Genomic DNA, 21,006 nt, shown 5'->3' on the forward strand with positions numbered 1-21,006 from the left:
CTCTAGTCCTTTTGTCCCATCAAGTCCTACTTTGGAGACACTGTTTTTTGTTTTTGAACGATTCCATAGACGCTTTTTACTGTTTGACGAACACATCGACAAACTCAGTTTTACTGTAATTTCCACAGTTTTACTTAGTGTAGTGCAGTTTGATCTTAACTCGTACATCGTGCCTTTATTCAATTGTTGACTTCAAATAGGCTCCACAAACAAACTGACTAGACAAAAAAATGGACATATTTGCACAGTCTGAATCTCCTTTCTCACCTTCCCATGGCCTGACGAGAAGCAGGGGAGTCCATTCACTCCACTGGCTCTCAGAGTCCACCTCGTCCCGGGCTCGTACCTGGACCTGGTGGAGGTGACCGGCCAGGGCGTCGAATATCACCATCGGACTCTCCTGAGAGGAAATCTGATTGAAAAAGGAAAAAACACGACATGGAATGAGCACACGCCAACAAAAGAAGGTACCAGTGAACATGAAGAACAGCTGATGCAGTGGCATCACACGAGTGAGAAAACACAAGGTCGGATAAGGAAAGCACTCCGTGAAGCCACAAGACAAACTTTTCTTTTGTTTTTGTCCTTTGTGTAATCTATTGGGACTTAATTATTAAAAGCAGACAGCTCTGAGTAGACTGGTTGGAAATCAACAAATCACATGAAAGTCAAAGACAGGATTTAACAAAACCACATTTTAGATTGTTGGCAGAAGGCGGAGATTTGAAACAATATTTTCAATTAGTTGGTGAAATGTGGGAAACATTGGTTCTTTTTTTTTCTCAAGCCATATACACCGCAATGTGTCAGTCTGATTTAATCATCCAGTTTAATGCCAGCGCCGCCATCATCAAAACTGGAAATGATACGTTTGGCCATGCTGACTTACCTCTGACCAGTACATTGAGCCCTGTGGCCTGTATCGGATCTGAAACACAAGGGGGAACGCATCATACGGAGGCCAAGAGGAGGGGAAGTCCCAGGAGACCATCAGCCTCTTTGGATAGCCTTCGAGCGCCTTCACCAACACCGACTCTGGAGGTTGTGGTTTCACTGCAAAGAAAACAGACAGAGAAACATGAACCGATTTTGCCACCAGCATTTCCACCGTGTCAAAAATACAGTAAAAACACCATTTAAACCCAGTTTCTCAAGATGTTATATATCTTTGGTTTTGTCATCAGGGCTTTCTTTATGTAACCGCAAAAGCTCTCACTGAAACAGCTCTTTGAAATAATGTTGGTGGGAGAGACGGCTCATCGCTTCATAACATCACAAAGCAAATAAAAGCACCTGCTTAGCTGATGAATGACCTCCAGCGGCCGCAGCTTTGCAGCTTCGATGCACTCAATGAATCCAACTTGGCCTGTATCACCACTATCACTAGAACTATCCATTAATTCTCTGAATCTTGTTCCACAGATTTATGTTTTTATGTTGGTTTTCAACAATATTCACACCCCTTTTTTCACAATAAATTAGAAGCTGAAAAAAACTTCCAGCATTGACACTAGCTGCTGTAAAAACACCGTGTCAGTGATGTTTTCAATGGCTCTTATTCAAAAGTAACAACAATGCCATGCAGACAGAGATGCAGCCAAACAAGATAATTTAGGGGAGTATGAGGGCCAAAAGGCCACAACAATATCTTTCATACAAGCCTTTATATTTGCATGTGGCAGCATCCAATTTATGTGCTTCCATCAACACGCTTTGCAACACTTATGTAGTATATATAAATGCTGAATAATGCATTTAGATGAGAACATATTTGTGTGAAGATACGGAAATTGTTTAGCTTGTATGAGCTTTTTATATTCCAGTATATATATATTAATAGGCAAAAAAATTAGGGAGACAAGTAGGGGAGGAGTGTTGCCTGATGAGAATTGTCCAGATTTGAGCTGTATTATACAGTTAGAATTATTAATATCTCTTATTATGTAACCGAAGAGCTGTTCAAACATGACTCTTGTGCTCTATGGAATTGAACTATTTGAACAAACTCATTTAAATGAGTACTATGTCACAGCTGGAAAAAAAAAAAAAAAAAAAAGTCAAGGTGACAGGGCCAGTGAAATAACCAGCCAATCACAACAGTAGTTTCAGAATAATGCAACAGCTTGTTTCAGCACAGCTGGATGTGCAGCAGTGGAAATAAAAAAATAAATACATGCGATCAAACTTTGGTTGAAAATCACTGTGACATAAGGGCTACACTGAACATGTGTGTGTATAATGTGATCTTACACAGCTCATGTAACTTTAGACGGACATATGTTGTCTCCGACCCGAGGGCGTTGGTCTCCGTGACCCTGAGGGTGTGGATGGTCTGCCAGAAGGCCGGGTGATCTACGTCACAGTGCTTGCCAGCGATGTCCAAGATGCACGGCCTCCACTCCTGACCGTTCCCCCTTAAAAACAAGACAGGAAGTGTTGATGGGTAAAAGACTCCTCAAGCGTGTGATGCAAGCTACAAAAACAGGATAACGGGGTCACCACGGCTGAACGCTGCAGCCACTGAGCCCCACATGTCATGTCAGAGGAAGGAAGGCAGAGAAGGACAGACTGGGTTCTCATTGGGATACAGTTATACACATTACATTCAAATTCTAACTCTGTGGCACTCGCTCTATATTTAGTGTCTTTCTGGCCCATTCTGAATGTGACCCTGGGTGTTGCCGTTTCATTTGCAGTAACTGTCTGTTACCTGAAGGAGGCGTTGTATTTGGCTGGCAGGAAGGTCTTTACGGAATCCACCCAGGAGCAGCGAACATGTGTGTGATTGGGCACTTGACAGGAAATGCTCAGCAACCCGGGGGGATCTAGGAAACAGGAGTCACAGAAAGAGTTCATCTACAGGGCAGAGATGGAGTTTGTCTTTTTATTTTTAAAGGGCCCTATTAGATGTTGTGATATTTTGAAGTTCTCTGTCTTGTCCTCAACTCTGAAGTGAAAAGCTCTGTGCCCTGATGTCCCTCACATGAACCAAAATATGCCAGGAGCGGCTCAACCAGTACCATGGAAAACTCCCTATCCCTCCAAAGGAAGCCCACTTAGGAAGCCGCTTCCTGTTATAAGACAGCTACAGGAAGTGGTGGGCTTTGTCTATGTGATGGCCGATAAGACCAGTTTCCTCCGAGGACCAGTAGCGCTGTTCTGCTTATCACCATTTTAATAAATTGTCGTGGTATTGCCAGAGAGTAATTATGAATTAAGTGTTTAGAAAAGAAAAAAAAAAGATCTATAAATAAAGGAGAAAGAAGACAAGGAAACCAATAAAAAAAAAGATGAGAAACAACAAGAAAAATGTGTTGAGACACGACTGAAGCTTCTTTTATGCTGAATTATCCAAAGAATGAAGTGAACTGCAAGGGATCGGGAGGCTATCTCTGTATTTGGGATGCTGCAAAAAGTGATTTCTGGAAGCTGCAGTCCCATGACAGAAGACTAAATGTACGGCAGCCGAGTTAAAGTCACAACAACACTTACGGCCCAGTCTGAGTTTGACGGAGCGCAGGAGGAGCCCACGGTCGTCATAGCAGCTGTAGTTGCCCTGTGCTGACTGGTTGACGTGCAGCAGGACTAACCCTCCATCTGTTGTCACTTTGTGCCATGGCAACGCTGAGCTGTTGTTGAGATGCCACACCACAGGTGTCCTGGAAGGCGACATGTTGCACTTCAGTTATAATGTTTGAGAGGACTCAACCCTAAACCTAAACCAGAACCAAACTTTTTAAAGACACCATCGTAAAACTGCAAGTCACAACTTTCATTTCAACACTGAATTTGTAAACAATTGTCATTAAGAGACAAATATCACGAACAATGCATTAGTCCAACTTCTAATAATTTCCAAATTCCCGATCCAGTCTGTGGCAGTTCCAAGCCCATTTTGTTCCCGCTGAAGAAAGACATCTTTAAAAATGTTTGCAAATATGCAGTTTCCTTTTTTTTTTTTTTTTTTCCTTTTTAATTAGTAATTTTCTCAAGTAATTCCTAAAATAACAAAGCATAGTTTCTTATAAATTATACTGAAAAGGGAGTCCATTTTCAGTTTTGGATTAATCATCTATTGTGTGTACCAGAATGAAAGTCTATGATCTATGGTTGGCTACATGCAAAGTAGACAAATGCTCACAGTTTTGGCAGCAGAGCGCAGCCAGGAAGTCACTGGAACTGATGCATTCTGAACCATGAAGTTAAATGGCACATAGAAATAAGATACATCAGGCCAAGGTTCCGCAGACTAAACCCGTTAATCAATTTATTGATGGGGCTCTCTTTTCATGGGATTTGTTGACAATACGCTTCAATATTATGTATAATATCTTACTTGTGTTTCATGTACACTGTGTGCACAATTATCAGTTGTATTTTTGAGGATTCATTTTACTATTGAACAACCACAGTGCTCTCGGTCAATCCAAAATGTTAATAAACCTCAAAACCTGAATATTTAAGAAAGTAAAAGTGAGGTTTTGGCTTTCTTAGGAGAATATCTGTGCGCACAATTATTGGGAACTATTAGTGTCCTGAATTATTATGCAACTAAATGAAAAATGAAAATTTTCCCGTCTCACTTGTTTATTTTTATCTGTTAAAGTGAGAATAATAAACAAACAACTCAAAATTTACAAATAAACATTTCTGACATTAAAAAAATAAATAAATAAAATTAGTGACCAATATAGCCACCCTTCTTTTCAATAACGGTAATAAGCCGTCCACGCATGGATTCTGTCAGTTTCTTGATCTGTTGATCAACTGTTTGTGCAGCAGCAACCACAGCCTCCCAGACACTGTTCAGAGAGGTGGACTGTTTTCCTTCACCGTGAATCTCTCATTTAAGAAAGGCCCACAAGTTCTCAATAGGGTTTAGGTCAGGTGAGGAAGGGGGCCATGTCATTATTCTTTCATCTTTAAGGCCTTTACTGGCTAGCCACGCAGCGGAGTACTTCGATGCATGCGATGGAGCGTTGTCCTGCATAAAAATCATGGTCATCTTGAAAGATGCAGACTTTTTCCTGAACCACTGCTTGATTCTTCTCTCTTTGGCAGTTCATTTGCATCTTTTTTTCTCAACACGTTTCTTGCGACCCTGTTGACTATTTGCAACAAAACGTTTGATGGTTCTGTGATCACGCCCCGATATCTTAGCAATTTCAAGAGTGCTGCATCCCTCTGAAAGACTTTGTACAATTTTGGACTTTTCAGAGTCAGTTAAATCTTATTTTTTGGCCCATTTTGCCGGAAGAAAATAAGTTGCCTAATAATTATGCACACCTTGATATAGGGTGTTGATCTCCTTAGGCCACACCCTCCCTCATTACACAAATACACATCACCTGATATGCTTAAATCCAATATGCATTCAAGTTTATAGAGCTTGGAGTTGGAAAATATGCATAAAAATTATGATATGTTCAAAATAATCACGAGCCTAATAATTGTGCACACAGTATATTTAGAGCGTACTAACTTATTTCAGCTGATGATTATAGTTTCTATTTATTAAGTTGAACTTTATTTAGCATAAAGCATCATTACAGGTTTTGCTTCTCTGTTGCTTGATAATTTTGCCTTTTTTGCAGCTGATTTAGCAAATCAGACTTTTTGACCCTAGTGACACCCTTTTTTGTGAAAAAGTTCAATCAAAGATAGAAATATGCAAAGTATGAAAATATCTAGATAGCTAATTGAGTTGTGAATGTTGGAGAATAATGTTCCTTAAAAAAAATGTCTTGAAATTTGTGGGACTAATTGGTAAATGGTCTGCACTTAGATAGGTTCAAATCCCGACTGGCTGGACCATATCAATCCTCTTACTGCATTTCCTGTCTCTCATGACTATCTATTAAAGGTGAATAATTGCTTTGCTCTGACTCTTAAACACAATAAATGTAGCTGTTATACAGAAGAAGAAGAAAAAGAAAAACTTCTTTCAAACTCCTGTATGACTGTGCTGGTGCACTGCTCTTTTTCTTTCCTTACCTGATTTGTGACTTCCCGCATGCCAGTGTCACATTTGCCTCCAAGCGCCCATACTGCACGCCTGACACTGCAAACACAAACATCACATAAAACATTAAAACACATGGTTGTCTGGCTTAAAGTATCTGCACACTGCACAATTTTACATACCATGTGTCCGCACTGTCTGTAATAATGTGATTCATGCACATAATTTACAGTATGGTGAACAGTGTCACAATAACATAACCATATAAGGTTAGGGACCCTGCAGACACCAGGCCGAGGAGACTTTTGGCATTTTGGCAAGTCTCTCCAGTGTGTTTTATTTTTATGAAAGTTTATTACCATCACAGTTAATATAATATTACGATGTATCATCAAAATCACTTTGAGACCCTTTCAATGACAAACAGAGGAGCAGTAAGGCATTTAAGGTAAATACCAAGAACAATATACTGATAGACTTTTAACCCCCCTCAGAAACATTTTTGATAATAACAGTGACAAATTAGTCACTGTGCTTTCTGCATAATCTTAATGTGCCTGTCCATAAGATGAATTCACTGACAACAGAAGATTCCAATCACCTTTGTTTCCAATCATAATTTCACAATTAAAGAGTACAGTAATGCTATTTGGAGCCTTTTTTTTTTTTTTGTAGTTTCAGGGATCACTCATTTTAAGTCACAGGTTTAAACCCAGCAACTATCAATATGTATCCATTGATTTCCATTTGGCGGAAAGTGAAAGAAACCAGTAGATATGGCTTTAGTGAGAACTGAAGAACAACATTTTGTATCAATAATTCAGAGGGAAGCAGCAAAAATTAGTACTTACCATCATTCAAAATTGGAGGGTGGTGTAGATTTGAAGGAATACTAACTGTAGTGTATACCTGAGCAAATATTTGTGGTGACTGTAGTAATTTGCAAAGTTGATGGCTCTATCTGCAGTGAGTGAGTGAGTGAGTGAGTGAGTGAGTGAGTGAGTGAGTAAGTGTGTGTGGTTGTGTGTGTGTGTGTGTGTGTGTGTGTGTGTGTGTGTGTGTGTGTGTGTGTGTGTGTGTGTGTGTGTGTGTGTGTGTGTGTGTGTGTGTGTGTGTGTGTGTGTGTGTGTGTGTGTGCGCGCGCGCTTGTTTTGCTTGGCTTCTTAACGTGAAAGCTGGCATTTACAGTAGATCTGGAGTGGAAAAACATCACTTTGACTGCCTGCCTGCCACGCACACACCTTCATTAATTCTCAACCTCAATCACTCAGGCATGCACACTCCCTGCTGGCCCTCTCCTCTCTCGGTAACAAACAACTTGCCCCAGGTTTGTGTTTTCTTCATCATTTCTCATACACTCAGCTTTCCTTCCAGATATATTTACGACAGACTGAGCAAAGAGATTTCATGAAGGACGACAACCTGAAACATTTTTGTTGGGTCTAGAAAATTGAATCTTTTCTCTGCATCATTTATAACCTGTAAGCGTCAAGGAGATCCGGCACACGGAGGAGGAGAGGCATTTTAAGGATGTTATGATTTAATTTGCTGTACCAGTATATTTATACGAGTTTTTCTTCCTACAATAACCTCATATGCCCTTTGGGGAGCAACTGAGTTAATCCTAAATTAAACCTGACACATACTCAAGATGAAGGCTGGACTGAAGGCCTTTTCAATACTTGGTTTTCACTGGCACCTACAGTTCACTTTTCTGGCCTCTCTGCAGTTAGCGGCTGTACAAAATGAAACAGCTGGGAAAAGAGCAGCAAAGCAAAGTGCTCCGCAGTGATTTTGTGGCTACACTTATATAAAGAGAAGAGAACAAAGAGGCTTTCTAGACAAAATAAGCAAATACAAGCCAGTTAATTATGCTGTGGTGTCTATGGGAAAGAATTCATCACATACGGCACAAGGCACGGTTAATCAATTTAAACTACCAAGTTAGCTGTTATTTACGAGACTGTAAACAAAGCTTCGTGACATTGGAAAGAAAGGGATAAATATGAAACATCTTAAAGTTACCAAATAAGTAAAAAACCGCCAATTTCAATGATGGAGTGAAAACTCACATCTTGTTCTTTATGATTTCTTGATCCTTAAGGAGTTTTTGATGAAATTACAAACACAAAATGGGGGTAAGAAAATCACTTTTACCAGATATGTTCAGGCATGACTATACCATTTTTGTGTTTGTTTGTTGTTGTTGTTTTTTTTTTTACAAAAAACAACAACAAAAAAATGGTGAAAACAAATGTTTCCAAAACTGAAAGAAAAGCTAAGTTAAACTTTTTTATTTAAATTTTTTTTTTAATTTTTTTTAATTTTTATTGATCCTTCATTTCATTTGTCCATCAATTACCACATCACAAAAGTTGGGAACAAAACTCCAGCTGAGATAAATGATCTGAACCACAAACTGGAACTAAAAGTGAGACCACAAGAACTTTAGGTTATATTACCGCGTTGTAGGGATAAATAATTGTAAAAAAAATAACCTTTATAATAACATTTTCTGGACAAAGATTGTGATTGGAATTCATGTTGCTATAAATTAATGTTCAGGCATGTGTTTGCAGTCTCAATAATTTTAGATGTGGTATTGTTAAGATAAGAAAACCCTACTATCTGGTTGCACTTTACAATGTTTCCTTTTTTTTTTTTTTTTATTACCAAAGTCGGTCAGAATAAAGCTAAATTCTAGTCGAAACATGCCTGTTGTTTAGTAGAGAACCAGACAGAAATATTACATTACAGGATTTTCTTAAATTGCACATACTCAATACATGTGTTACATACATTATATTCAAATATACTTATCTCATTCAAAAGTGGCTATGTATGTATTGATAACACTTTCCGCTTTGTTGGCCAGTTAAGGTAATAATAACAAACTGCTAGCCATTCATGTTTGATAATGTTTTGATATAAAAAAAAAAAAAAAACTAGCCACTCAAGCTAACGTTAGCTGCAGAGGAACAGGACAAACTGCTTCACAAACCTGAATTCTGAAGGTTCAAGTTCAGACCAAAAGGAGATGAGCTTAAAGAAGAGTTATCCTAATTATTTTTTTACTTTTGCGGTAATTAAAATGGGGGCTGTTGTGTGTGAAAATTGCACTAAACTTTCATTATAAAACGATTTATCATTTAGCCCCGTGTCCATACAGCCTGAAAAAATACAGCGTATAAAGGCTATATGAAAAGAGTCTGCCTTAAAATGTAATTAATCATTGATTTATATTCTCGTATTCGTCCTCTCCTTTCACTTATTGTTTCTGCTTTTGTGTCAGCCTTTGCCTTCTATCAATCGTTGTATTCAATGCCTCTCTCGCCATGCAGTTTTAACTAGATTTTCTTTTTCCTTTTAACCACAAAAAACACACTCTATCCTCCCTCTCTGTGTGTGTGTGTGTGTGTGTGCGTGTGCGTGTGCGTGTGTGTGTGTGTGTGTGTGTGTGTGTTACCTGGGGCCCTGGTGCAGTGCAAAGAGTTGGCTGATCTGAATGTGTGTATTCATGTTTTATTGGCAGTGAAGTACATTATTCCCCAAACCCGCAGCGTTCCACTCATATCTGATTCTCCCTCTGGCAAGAGGGCCCAGACATGTGCACAAGCACACACAGACATAAAACCACACACACGCACACACACACACGCACGCACACACACAAACATGCATTTAAGCACACACACCCACATGCGCACGCACACATACACACTGGCAAACTGTGGATGCAGGTTTCTCCCGACATTGAAATCAGATGGCAGGGTGGACGCAAAAATTGCAAGCTGGATGAAACTTAGTACTTTCCAAACAGTAAAAACGGGGAACTCTGGATCTGCTGTAGGGTAAAATATATGGCAGGGGATAACTTAGACAGTCTCACATGAAGGTCTGTGGACCTTTTCTCTTGGAGTGAAGAAAGAACGAAAGAAAGACAGAAAGACAGAACAACAGACAGACAGAAAGAAAGATCGGCAGAAAGAAAGAAAGACAGACAGACAGAAAGAAAGAAAGATCAACAGAAAGACAGAGGACAGAAAGAAAGAAAGAGAGACAGACAGAAAGACAGACAGACAGAAAGAAAGATCGACAGAAACAGAGACAGACAGAAAGACAGACAGACAGACAGAACGACAGACAGACAGAACGACAGACAGACAGAAAGAAAGACAGACAAAAAGATAGAAGGACAGAAAGAAAGACAGACAGACAGAAAGATCGACAGAAAGAAAGAAAGACAGAAAGAAAGAACGAAAGATTGACAGAATGACAGAAAAGGAAAAAAGAACAAAAGATCGACAGAAAGGAAGAAAGAACGACAGAACGAAAGAAAGAATGACAGAAAGAACGACAGAACGAAAAATAATATTTATCCTCCCTCCTTTCTTGTGCAGTAGCTTTATATCTCATAAGTACTTTGAGTTAAGATAAGTCAAGAGCGCCAAAAATAGTTCAAAAAGGAAACTACACCTGATCCTCAATGTAATGTGTGTGTCTGTTTGCTCAATCATTTAAAAACAATATATTGTTACATCTATCTGTAGAGATACCTTCTGTATGATGTCCAAATGCAGTACTTGTATATATATATATATATATATATATATATATATATATATATATATATATATGCGTGTGTGTGTGTGTGTGTGTGTGTGTGTGTGTGTGTGTGTGTGTGTGTGTGTGTGTGTGTGTGTATACCTTCATCAGTCCAAATCTGAGCACGAGTGGGACACGGTGACAAAGATAAAAACCAGATGACTGTCAGACACACAGGACTGGACAAAAGGCCTGGCATCTAGAAAAACGGGGGGGGGGGGGGGTAGAGAGCGTGAGAGGTACAGGGAGAGAAAGACAAAGAGGTAGGGAGAGAGAGAGGGAGAGAAAAAGGGAGGGAGAGAGTCATTATGATGAAGTTATTTTAAACTTTTAAATTATTAACATCAGCAGCAGTATTTTCAGCATCATCATTTGGAGTCCTATTTGTACAAGAAAATGGGAATGAAAAGAAATGTTTCCGTAAACAGCTTAAACCCTCCTTTTCTTCGGTCAATTTCCTCACTAGAGAAATACTAAAAAAATTGCTTAGAAACAGAAACAACATGTTGCAGGTAATTATTTGACCAATAAAGCTGTAAAACTTCCTCCTTAAAATTGTCCAAAAGTCCAAAAATGCTAAGACAATGGACAACTGTGGGATTATGTCTCTCAAGTTTTGCGTTTTTCTCAAAATTAAAAACACATTTCTAAGATAAAATAAAAGGGAAAATATGTTGGCATTTTTGTTTTGTTTTGTTTTGTTCCATTGGCTCTACTTTCCCCAGAGTTTCCGGGAACAGTAGAGCTTTAGGTCTGCTTGTGTCGGAGAAGTGATCCATCTTCTAGTTTTCTCCTACGAGTCTACTAAATTCATTCCTTATACACTCTAATGAAAATGCACACAATGTAATGAGCACAGAGCCAGTAGAGGAGCCAGTAGAATATACTCTAGTATAAAAGTGTTTATTACTATCAAATTAAACAAACTATACTATGATCTTATGGTGGTACTATGGAACATAGTTTCCATGTCTCTAATTTCAATTAATTTCAAGAAAATGAAGTAATACACTCGTGTAATGCAGAAACAACTCACAAACGCAGCAAAATCACTGTTTCCCCTTTTAGAATCGAGACATTTGGTCCAATAACATTTGGGACATCTAGAGATGCACATTTCTGTTAGCGTAGGGTCAAACCAATAAATAATACCCATCTCAGCTGGCAGTAGTTTCTGTCGTTCACAACTTGCATTCATGTGGCCAACCAGCCATCTGGCAGCTTGGAATGTGTCACTAGATAAAAACTCGGTGCAGTGTGAAATACAGAAATATCCATCTGCTGTTGAAAGGCTTTTTCAGCATTGTGCTGACTTATGGCAACAGCTTGTTGCTTTATATGAAACAGTCCTGCACCACGGGTTTAACTTCAACATGTAAGCATCATTGTGAGCATTCACCATTTGCTACTCAGCACTGAGCACGCAGTAAAGCCGAGGCTAATTTACTACATTCACGGTGCATTTTAGGGTGAGGTGGATATGTGTCACTCACGGAATGAACTTTGTAGAAGTCAAATACGAATATTTGACTTATATTATTCATTATTTAAATGGGATATTAAATAATATTAGTAAATGTTATTTACTAATATCAAATATAAGTCAAATGAACTTTGTCTCGTTGTAAATTCAGTTTCGCTAACTGAAGGCATTCTGCCATGTAGTTTTGATCCATTTTCATTCGCAAGCAAAATTTTAACCGTTCAGCGCGCGACAGTTGAGAAGCTATTTGACTTTCACCGTCAAAATCTTAAAAACATCCGCTGCCCCGATGACAGTCAGTGTTGAAGAACATGCACACTCGGTCAGAGCAGCCCGCTGGCTGACTGGATGGAGGGTCGGACACCCTCTCGTCTCACCTCGGGGATGGGGGACTGCGTCTGACCATTCCTGTAACTTTCTTAAACTGACCATCTGACTTCATCATGGTCGGTCAGGTATGTGGCGGTAAGAAAGTATGGCGTGTTCGAACCGGTCTCGGTTCTCTTTTATCACTTGTTGCACAGCTACTTATCTCACTCTAATTGTTAACAAGTGAATGGAACGCTATGGATATCTTCCAGGGCTGTGTGATTAAAAAGAGAAGCAGAGACTATAAAAGTTCATGTCGTGGATGTGTTTGTGAGCCACTAAGCCCAAAGTCACACACTCGATGCCAAACACACTCCTCTCCGCTGACACGTCTCTTTATAAAACTGTATAGAAGATATCCTCATGAGAAACAAACCAACACCTTTAATTACACGCCTTTAAAAGAGAGGGAGATTAGTCTTTGGTGTGATGCCTTTTCTGTTCAGGAAAAAAGAAAAGAAGGACTTGCACGTATCAATTCCCTGCTCTGGACTGACTTAAGATATGAGCAATGCATCGTGTGCTTGCTTGCTTGCCAATTAGAAGGATTACATAGCTCTACTTATATGCTGTTGTGTAATGAACCAGAATTTCGAACACACTGTATGAACACAACTTCAAATGTTTACAGTACATGTACAAATACCCAAGTATTAAAACACAAATTGAACACACATGCACATGAAGATCCAAAGATTAGATAAACCTAAAAAAAAAAAAAAAAAGACACTGAAAGTAAACAGAAGACTAAGAAGAAAAAACAACAACCATGTGAAACTCATGTTACAGAAATATAGATAGAAAAATAGGATCGGAGCATGTTATAAGTAAAGAGAGATGGACTCTGCTTCAGACCTGTCAAGCATGAATGAAGGAGTCTGTTTTCCCTCTAATACTCACTTCAACAAATTGAAACAGTTACTGTGATAAAGCTGAATTCAAGCCTATAACGTTGAAACTGCAGTTTTTCATCCAACATGTCAAATAAAAGCAGGTTTCATAGTGCTTTAAAAAACGGTGCATTTCTATGAGGTTATTCACCATTCAACTTCACTTTTCAAACTGTTCAATGCCGTGTTCCTGCAAAACAACGAACAAGACGTCATCTGTGGGTTGACTAAGAGTCTGATGAATCAGCACAAAGTGGCGAGACCTCACTCTTTTTATCTGTACAGAAACGGGACTTTTTTTTTCAATGTCGAGCTGCATTGTCGTTCACAAAGGACTAAATGGGGGAGTGATGAGGTGTGAGGTTGACAATCACAGTGACAGTCACTGAGAATATATGTTCAGCGACGGAAGTCTGAGTGTTGGATGAATTCGTCGCCACCCCCCACTGCAACTCCAACTTTTTTTGTTTTTAATTCTGTTTAGATTAGTATACATTCAAATGGGGAAGCCCACATTGGGACCATGATGCTCTCATTGATTCGGTTTCATCTATAAACACAAACACTTTTTTTTGCTGCGTTACCATAAGCACATTTTAAAGAACTACGTTACTGCTTGGTACTTGCTGCACAAATAAACTGAATTTTGGAGGTTTTGCTCAGAGGCACTTGAGATTAAACATGTATCCTCTGGTTCTTGGCATCTCTGCCAAACACCAGCTATTTTGTTGAAACCATAAAATAAACATAATCAACTTCTCATCAGGACAAACGAGGTGTATTGTTTATACTTATGCAAGTGCTGTGAGGCTGCCAATGCCTAAGCAATGGTGACAATGTGTTTGGAGAATTTCAGGCAAGGATTAACAATGTTGATCGATTATAGAAACTGATTAACACTGTTGTGTGTAAAATAATACAAAAAATAATGATGGCACTGTAGCATAAGACAAATAGGATAACATCCAGGGGAACACATACGCAAATAGTCACTGAATGATGTACAGTACAGGGCCGTATAAATAAGCGGGATATGATTGTGTCAAAACACCTGCACCTACTGTTTTCTGTGTAAACCCACACCAGTACCCTCAAGATACGTCACCGTCTTATTCAGCAGCATCTGTGCTTGTCAACTCTTCAGAAAAGCATATTTTCATCAAATATATGCCCTGGATTGACACATCCCACCCACAGTACCCGGACTGCTTCCTCTGTCTGCGTGGTTCATCTGTGGTGAGTGTTAAAGACATCCACAGAGACAACATGACTTGTGACCTCTGCCACAGCGATATGTAGCTCCATAAATATATCTTGTCAAATGGGTTCATTCATAACATGTAAACGGTTTGTATTATTATAGAGAGCCATCTATCTCAAGTTATGTGACATTGTCAAACCTCTAAAAACCTAAGAGAAACGTTAATTGCATTGTTAACGTCATAGTTTAGCAGTGTATATAGTTCCACTCTAAAATGAAAATACTTGCACCATCGTTTTTTTGATTGGTTTCATATTCAGCTTTAATTTCGGTTACAAGTGACACTATTCCAGGAAATAAAAATAAAAAATGTACCCCATTAAAAAAAAAAAAAAACAGCAAAAAAAACCCAATGCAGAACTCATCCACTGAGAAAAGTATCATGGTCCGTCTATCATCACACTATAAGTCAATATGAATCACCTCGGCTGATCTTCCTCAACATATTTTAGAAATTACAAAGAAAATACACATGCGAGACATTAAAAAGGTGAATTTTTTTTTTTTTTAAACTGAAAAGAAAAGAAAACGGAACATTTGAGACTAAAAGTCAAATTCCCCAAAAATATTCTTGGAAACTTTGTAGAGGAGCAGAAGAGACTAACTCTATTCCACCGGGGTCTTCTGATGTAGCACGGCAGTGTTACATTCACCACTGTAACTTCACACAGCACACTCAGCAAATTTAAATCTCACCGACTACTATCTCCCTCACGCGCTTACATTCCTCCTCCTCTGTCCATCCTGCTCTTCGTGCCGTCCGGAGCCTTTTTTACTTCCAGTACATTCTGAACCCAACTTGTTATACTCTACAGTTTCCACACACTCTGCTACGCACAAGTGAAGATACCTCGTGCCCACACATACGATCATATCTCATTCACTGTATTTTGCTTATTGTGCTTCAATAAGCAATGGAGAAAAGGTTTTTAGGACTCAAATGACAATAAATGAAGAGTCAAGGTAAGACACAGGAATTGCTGCCCTGTGGTTGTATACCTTTGCCAACGAGTCAAGCTGTATCCTACATCCACGTCTGTCCATACATATATCATGAATGTAGGTATTTGGCCAGTGAAGCTGATTCCTATAGAACAGCAAGTTGAAGCCATGACAGTATACAATGCTTTAAATATTGATTTTACGGCACAGAAGCTACAAATCCGAAATCTTGGATGTTTCACGCACATCTTCAACCCGACAGCAACTTTGACCTTTGACCACCAAAATGTCATCAGCTCATTCTTGAGTCCAAGTGAACATCTGTGCCAAATTTCAAGAAATCCCCTCATGGTGTCCCCGAGATATCACGTGCACAGGAAACCCGAAAACTAAATTTCAACAAACATCAAATCGACCACAGATGCTTGCCAGGCTGCTCGTGAACCGTAAATTCTTCTCCTCACTGAAAATGTTAAATTCAATAGCGTTAGCACAGTTTTGGAACTAGAGGAGACGTTTGCCTGACAAGGTTTTGTATTGGAGAAGTTGTACGTGTTTGGGATATAAAGATCTCTTGCAGAGAAGTGGTGTGAAACGTTACCGGGTCACCAAGTCACTGTAACTGCAGTGAATCGGCTAGTTTCAAGCCAACAATTGGTGAGTGTTTGATACTCAAAAGATCGATTTTTGGTTTTCCTCCTGTAGAAAGACAAGGTTACACGGTTCAGTGTGTCCCTTAAAACAGTTATGATATATTTATTTCGAAACACTGGTATATTTTAATATGTACTGTTAATAATTCAGGAAGTGAGAAAGCGGTAAATATTTGTTGATGGGCTTAATTGAGTAGAGGGAATATTAGTTTAGATGCTGACCTGATGGTTCATGTTATTTTGCTGTCCACCACGTTCAGCCTGTTGCTTGCTTTTTTTAGACCTTGACACACACTTTTTCCACTCAGTAGTAAGTCCTTGGCTACACTTTCCATCCCTAAAATGTCAGAACATTCAAGGTTCAGTAAACATATTTATGTCCTTGTTTATAATGGCTTACCCCCTTCCTGCTTTCCTCCAGAGTAACTAGAGATCAGAAAATGCCGGCTGCATCTTTCTGCACCTCTCTGCACCGACCCTTCACTCCCATGTCATTTTCAATTCTTGTCTCTTATCTCTACCTCCCCCTCACACGCTTTGGAGTCTGTTTTCTCCCTCCCCGACAGTGTTTTCCTGCACAGGCCCTTTCCATCTCTGCCACACGGTACAAGGCCCAGTAAACATATTTACACAAAGCTATCTAATTATCGTTCCCTGGCACAATGCTGCTCTGTGAGAGCGAAAAGCTGATCAGTCCTCTCTCTCTCTCTCTCTCTCTCTCAAATAAGCAACATGTTCCTGCTAAATCTTGCTGTTTACGTTCAGGACCAGCAGGACTCACTTAGCAGGGCTTACACAACGTCTTACAGAGGTAAAACAAAAGTAATGGAAGGTACCAGTGACACTTCCCTGCTACATTTTAGCAGTCTGGACTAATGAATTGGGGCACCATATTTATGGACACCCAGAAGCTTGACTAATCTTAACTTCAGTGAAGAGGTCACTCCCATCATGTACAATAGATAAGATTACATTTTAACATATTTTTATAGTCCTTCATATCTGTTATGTAATTTTCTAGCTGTAAAGCACTGAGCTGCATTTCTTATATTGAAGGTGCTACACAAAGAAAGTTTATTAATTTCATTATAATACGGTGATGTATAATACTTTATATGCTGCTGAGAGGATGTTGGAGTAACTTCAGTTTAATATCTAGTTGATAATTTTACAGGTTATTTACTTTTGTTAAGATTGCAGGCTGCCTGATAAATGAAAAATCAGTACATTTCAAATGAAGCCAGTGTATTGTGTTAATGAATGAATAACTTGGGTGACTTAGTATTTACTTTATCAGTTCTTTGGAAATGTAGCCCAGTCATATTTAGTGGGAACATAAGTGTCAGTGGTTGAAAAAGTCACCAATCCAGGGTGTTATGTTTGATACAGTAAATCCTATCCCTTTGTTCAATGTAATTTGCATCTCTCCTTGTATTTTTGTGTTTTGGAGAAAGTTATACAAATCAAAGGTTTGGATGTGTGATGTTGGTGCAGCAGGCTGCAGCAGCGCTGCTCCTTTGTTCTGATCTATCAGGCGGAACCAGCTGGAAGTTAAGAGACCTATGACTGAAGAGGAAAAAAAACACAAGAACAAGAGAAAGCTTCCCTTTCATCTCTTTTGAGACAATTTTATCTGATTCTGGGGAGGAAAGCTTTAGAGCTTTGTGAAACTGGAGGTTTCTGAAAATGTACATGTGTTTCAGTAAAAAAATATTAGAGGGGTGAAAAGAAATATCTCAACGTGAAACTGTTGACTCACCTCATTTCCTGAAGTGAAATTCAAATATCAGGTATGTTCACTTTTCCACCAAAACAATAAAATGCCAACTCAAACCGTCTTCTCAAAGAAGACCCGAGCTCAGAGAAAGCCACACTCACAACCACTGTGTGTGATGTTTGGCCTCTGATGCAGAAAAAAAAACAAAAAAACCGACATTGTACACCTATGACAGTTGGGTAATCCCAGTGATAGCACTGCTGAGCTCATTCATTAGTATCGGTGACACTGAAACTCTCTGTGGAAGGGACACGACTGCTGGACTCTCTGCAGATCTGATACCACAAACCACTTTCCCTCAGCAGCTGGAGGTCTTTCTGAAGCTAAATGTGAAAAACCACACTTTCATTCAGCAAACAAGCCCACAGTGGGCCGTGATGCCCTAAGGTACCTGTGCCATGGCTCTCATTTCGTTTATTGAAATATAATTGCCAGTGCAACCTAGCCACCAGATTATCCCTATAACTGCCAGATGAATACCAACATGTAGGATGTCTCAAATTTCAACTCTCTTAGTTACCATAGGCTGTGTGTATGTAATCATGAGCCTATTCTCTGACTCACCACCCACCAGTCACCTTCCTACTCTAACTCTTTCAGCAAGAACCAGAATAGACAGGGGAGTGTAGTCATGGATATTGTCCCTATGGATGTACTCATAAAGGAAGTATTCCCACATGGCCAAAGATACAAAACAACAGATGTCCCAAATGCACCAAATGCAATGTTTCCTCTTAAAAAAATAAAGTTGCTCCTGTTTTTGTAGACTTAGCAAATCCACTGCCGAACCACAGAGTGATTAAAAATAATTGCCGAATGGAACATGCAAAGATTCCTGGATGAAAAACAGTCTTCCCAACAGTAACAACCAGGTCAGAGGTGAGAGTCAACAAAAGTTAAACAATAGCTGTGGCCAGAAGCACTGGGAAAAGACAAACCTGAAAAAGGAGTGCTGAGGGAAGGCAGAAGGAGATGATACAAAAAAAAAACCCACTTTATAGTAAAATGGGGAGTGCGCACACTGACAATGAGTAATCCAATCCAAAACGGCTCTCTATTAGCAAGTCCTCTCTGTGGCAGCACAATCCCACATGGTGAGTCACTCACACTCTGGCATGCCACTGCACATTCACTCAGCTTTACAAGAGAAGAAACAAGACAGTGAGCACAGAGGAAGACAGAGAAAAGGAAAAAAGAGGGAGGGGAGGGGAAAAAGGGGCAAAAGACCATAGGCATGAAAAGCAGGCAAAAAAAAAAAAAAAGGAAGAGATGGGAAGAAATTTACTCAATAAGGGGAATAAATGCGCAAAAACAAGCTAACAAAAATATGCATAAACATCTCTGTAGTCAGATTAAAGTCTTTTCGATGAGATTAGTTTGTTTAACCTCATTTTCTGTTCACATACACTCATACACAGTGTTTTGCTGTGCAGTGACATAACATATTATGACAGGATGTCCTGTTCATGAGGACAGGTCATTAGAGTCTATGTCATAAATTAAAGATTAACTAAGACTGATGTTTAATTTAGCCTACTGCCTACACATCTTGGTCATTAGCGTGTACATGTGCGTGTGTGTATGTCGCACACTAAAATCATGACAAACAGAGGGATTAACCTACCCAAGTGTGACTCTGTGTGTGTGTGTGTGTGTGTGTGTGTGTGTGTGTGTGTGTGTGTGTGTGTGTGTGTGTGTGTGTGTGTGTGTGTGTGTGTGTGTGTGTGTGTGCCAGAAAAAGCGAAAAAGCACACGATGTGACGTGTGTGTGCACTAAACCAACAACATCAAGCCAAGATGGTGGGAGAGGACGACAATGGCTCTGGTGTTTACCCAGGTCACTATGGCAATCGCTGCACACCCTGTCCGTCTGACCTTTTCTGGCGACAACAACAGCGCTGATTGACACGTACGTGTGTACGTGTGTGTGTGTGTGTGTGTGTGTGTGTGTGTGTGTGTGTGTGTGTGTGTGTGTGTGTGTGTGTGTGTGTGTGTGTGTGTGTGTGTGTGTGTGTGTGTTTCCATGTGAAGCTCCTTAGTACAAGCCTCACTTCCTGTGAGTTTGTGGACATGTATGTCTTCCCTCTTGCGTATTTGCCTACTTATATCTCAGTGTGACAAATAGATGCATGCATCTTTCTTTGTGGATCAGTGTCCGTGTGTCAAGTCAAAAGTCAAAATGTATTAGTATAGCACATTTAAAACACGAAAAAAAGGTTGACCAAAGTGCTGCACATAGACAAACAGCCATGCGTTCGAACAGACTTGATCAAGTAACATCAAAATCAAGATAAGCTAACACAAGTCACACAAAACTATGAAGTAGAGGTTAAAGCGGACAGGCCAGCGAAAATAAGTAGGTTTTTAAATGGCTTTTGAACATTAATAAAGTGGTTCATGATCAAATATGAAGGGGAAGTTGTTCTAGAGGTTAGTGGCAGCAACACAGGAGGACCGGTCGTCATTTTTGATCAAGGAACAACTAAAAACTGTTGGTCGAGAGACCCGAGTAAGCGAGGTGGGTTATTGGGCTGCAGCAGGTCAGACAGAGAGGCAGGGGCGGCTCCATTTAAACACTTGAACACAAACGTTAACATTTTAAAATCAACTCTATGCTGGACAGGTAGTCAATGAAGACATTTTAGGACTGACGAAATGTGCTCACGCTTGCGTGTACCGGTCAGAAGCCTCGCTGCAGCGTTCACAACTGATGTCGCCGTGATAAAAAGATTCAATTTAGAGGAGATAAATGCACAAATAACTTTCTCCATTTCTTTTGAGGAGAGAAAGGACTTGACCTCAGCTGAAGCTCTTAGCTGAAAGAAACTGGCTTTGACACCAGATTTAATCTGGAGATCTAATTTAAAAGAGGTCTGTGTGTTCGTGTGTGTGTGTGTGTGTGTGTGTGTGTGTGTGTGTGTGTGTGTGTGTGTGTGTGTGTGTGTGTGTGTGTGTGCGCGCGCGTGCGGCTAAATTACTGGAACGTGTGAGGACAGAAGATAATCTGTGCCAAGAAAACAGCTGTTGGCTCCTTGTGAAGTATACTGCAATGTATATTGTACCG

General features: G+C 39.6%; 1 protein-coding gene across 1 annotated transcript in view; it reads right to left on the reverse strand.

The window, feature by feature from the left end:
- The window catches only part of il11ra (interleukin 11 receptor subunit alpha), a 46,094-nt gene that overhangs the window by 4,357 nt on the left and 20,731 nt on the right, over window positions 1-21,006 (reverse strand). Inside the window, exons 2-8 of the mRNA XM_069704978.1 lie at window positions 10,670-10,766; window positions 5,995-6,061; window positions 3,493-3,659; window positions 2,711-2,825; window positions 2,251-2,414; window positions 890-1,053; window positions 268-412 (exon numbers count right to left, since the gene is read on the reverse strand). Of these exons, the coding sequence (XP_069561079.1) occupies window positions 268-412; window positions 890-1,053; window positions 2,251-2,414; window positions 2,711-2,825; window positions 3,493-3,659; window positions 5,995-6,061; window positions 10,670-10,766 (919 nt within the window). The remainder of the gene's footprint in view (window positions 1-267; window positions 413-889; window positions 1,054-2,250; window positions 2,415-2,710; window positions 2,826-3,492; window positions 3,660-5,994; window positions 6,062-10,669; window positions 10,767-21,006) is intronic.

This window comes from Brachyistius frenatus, unplaced genomic scaffold (genome assembly GCF_029030835.1).
Source record: "Brachyistius frenatus isolate BFR_SWC_R1_liver_20210118 unplaced genomic scaffold, ASM2903083v1 Contig_3, whole genome shotgun sequence".
Classification (NCBI taxonomy): domain Eukaryota; kingdom Metazoa; phylum Chordata; class Actinopteri; family Embiotocidae; genus Brachyistius; species Brachyistius frenatus.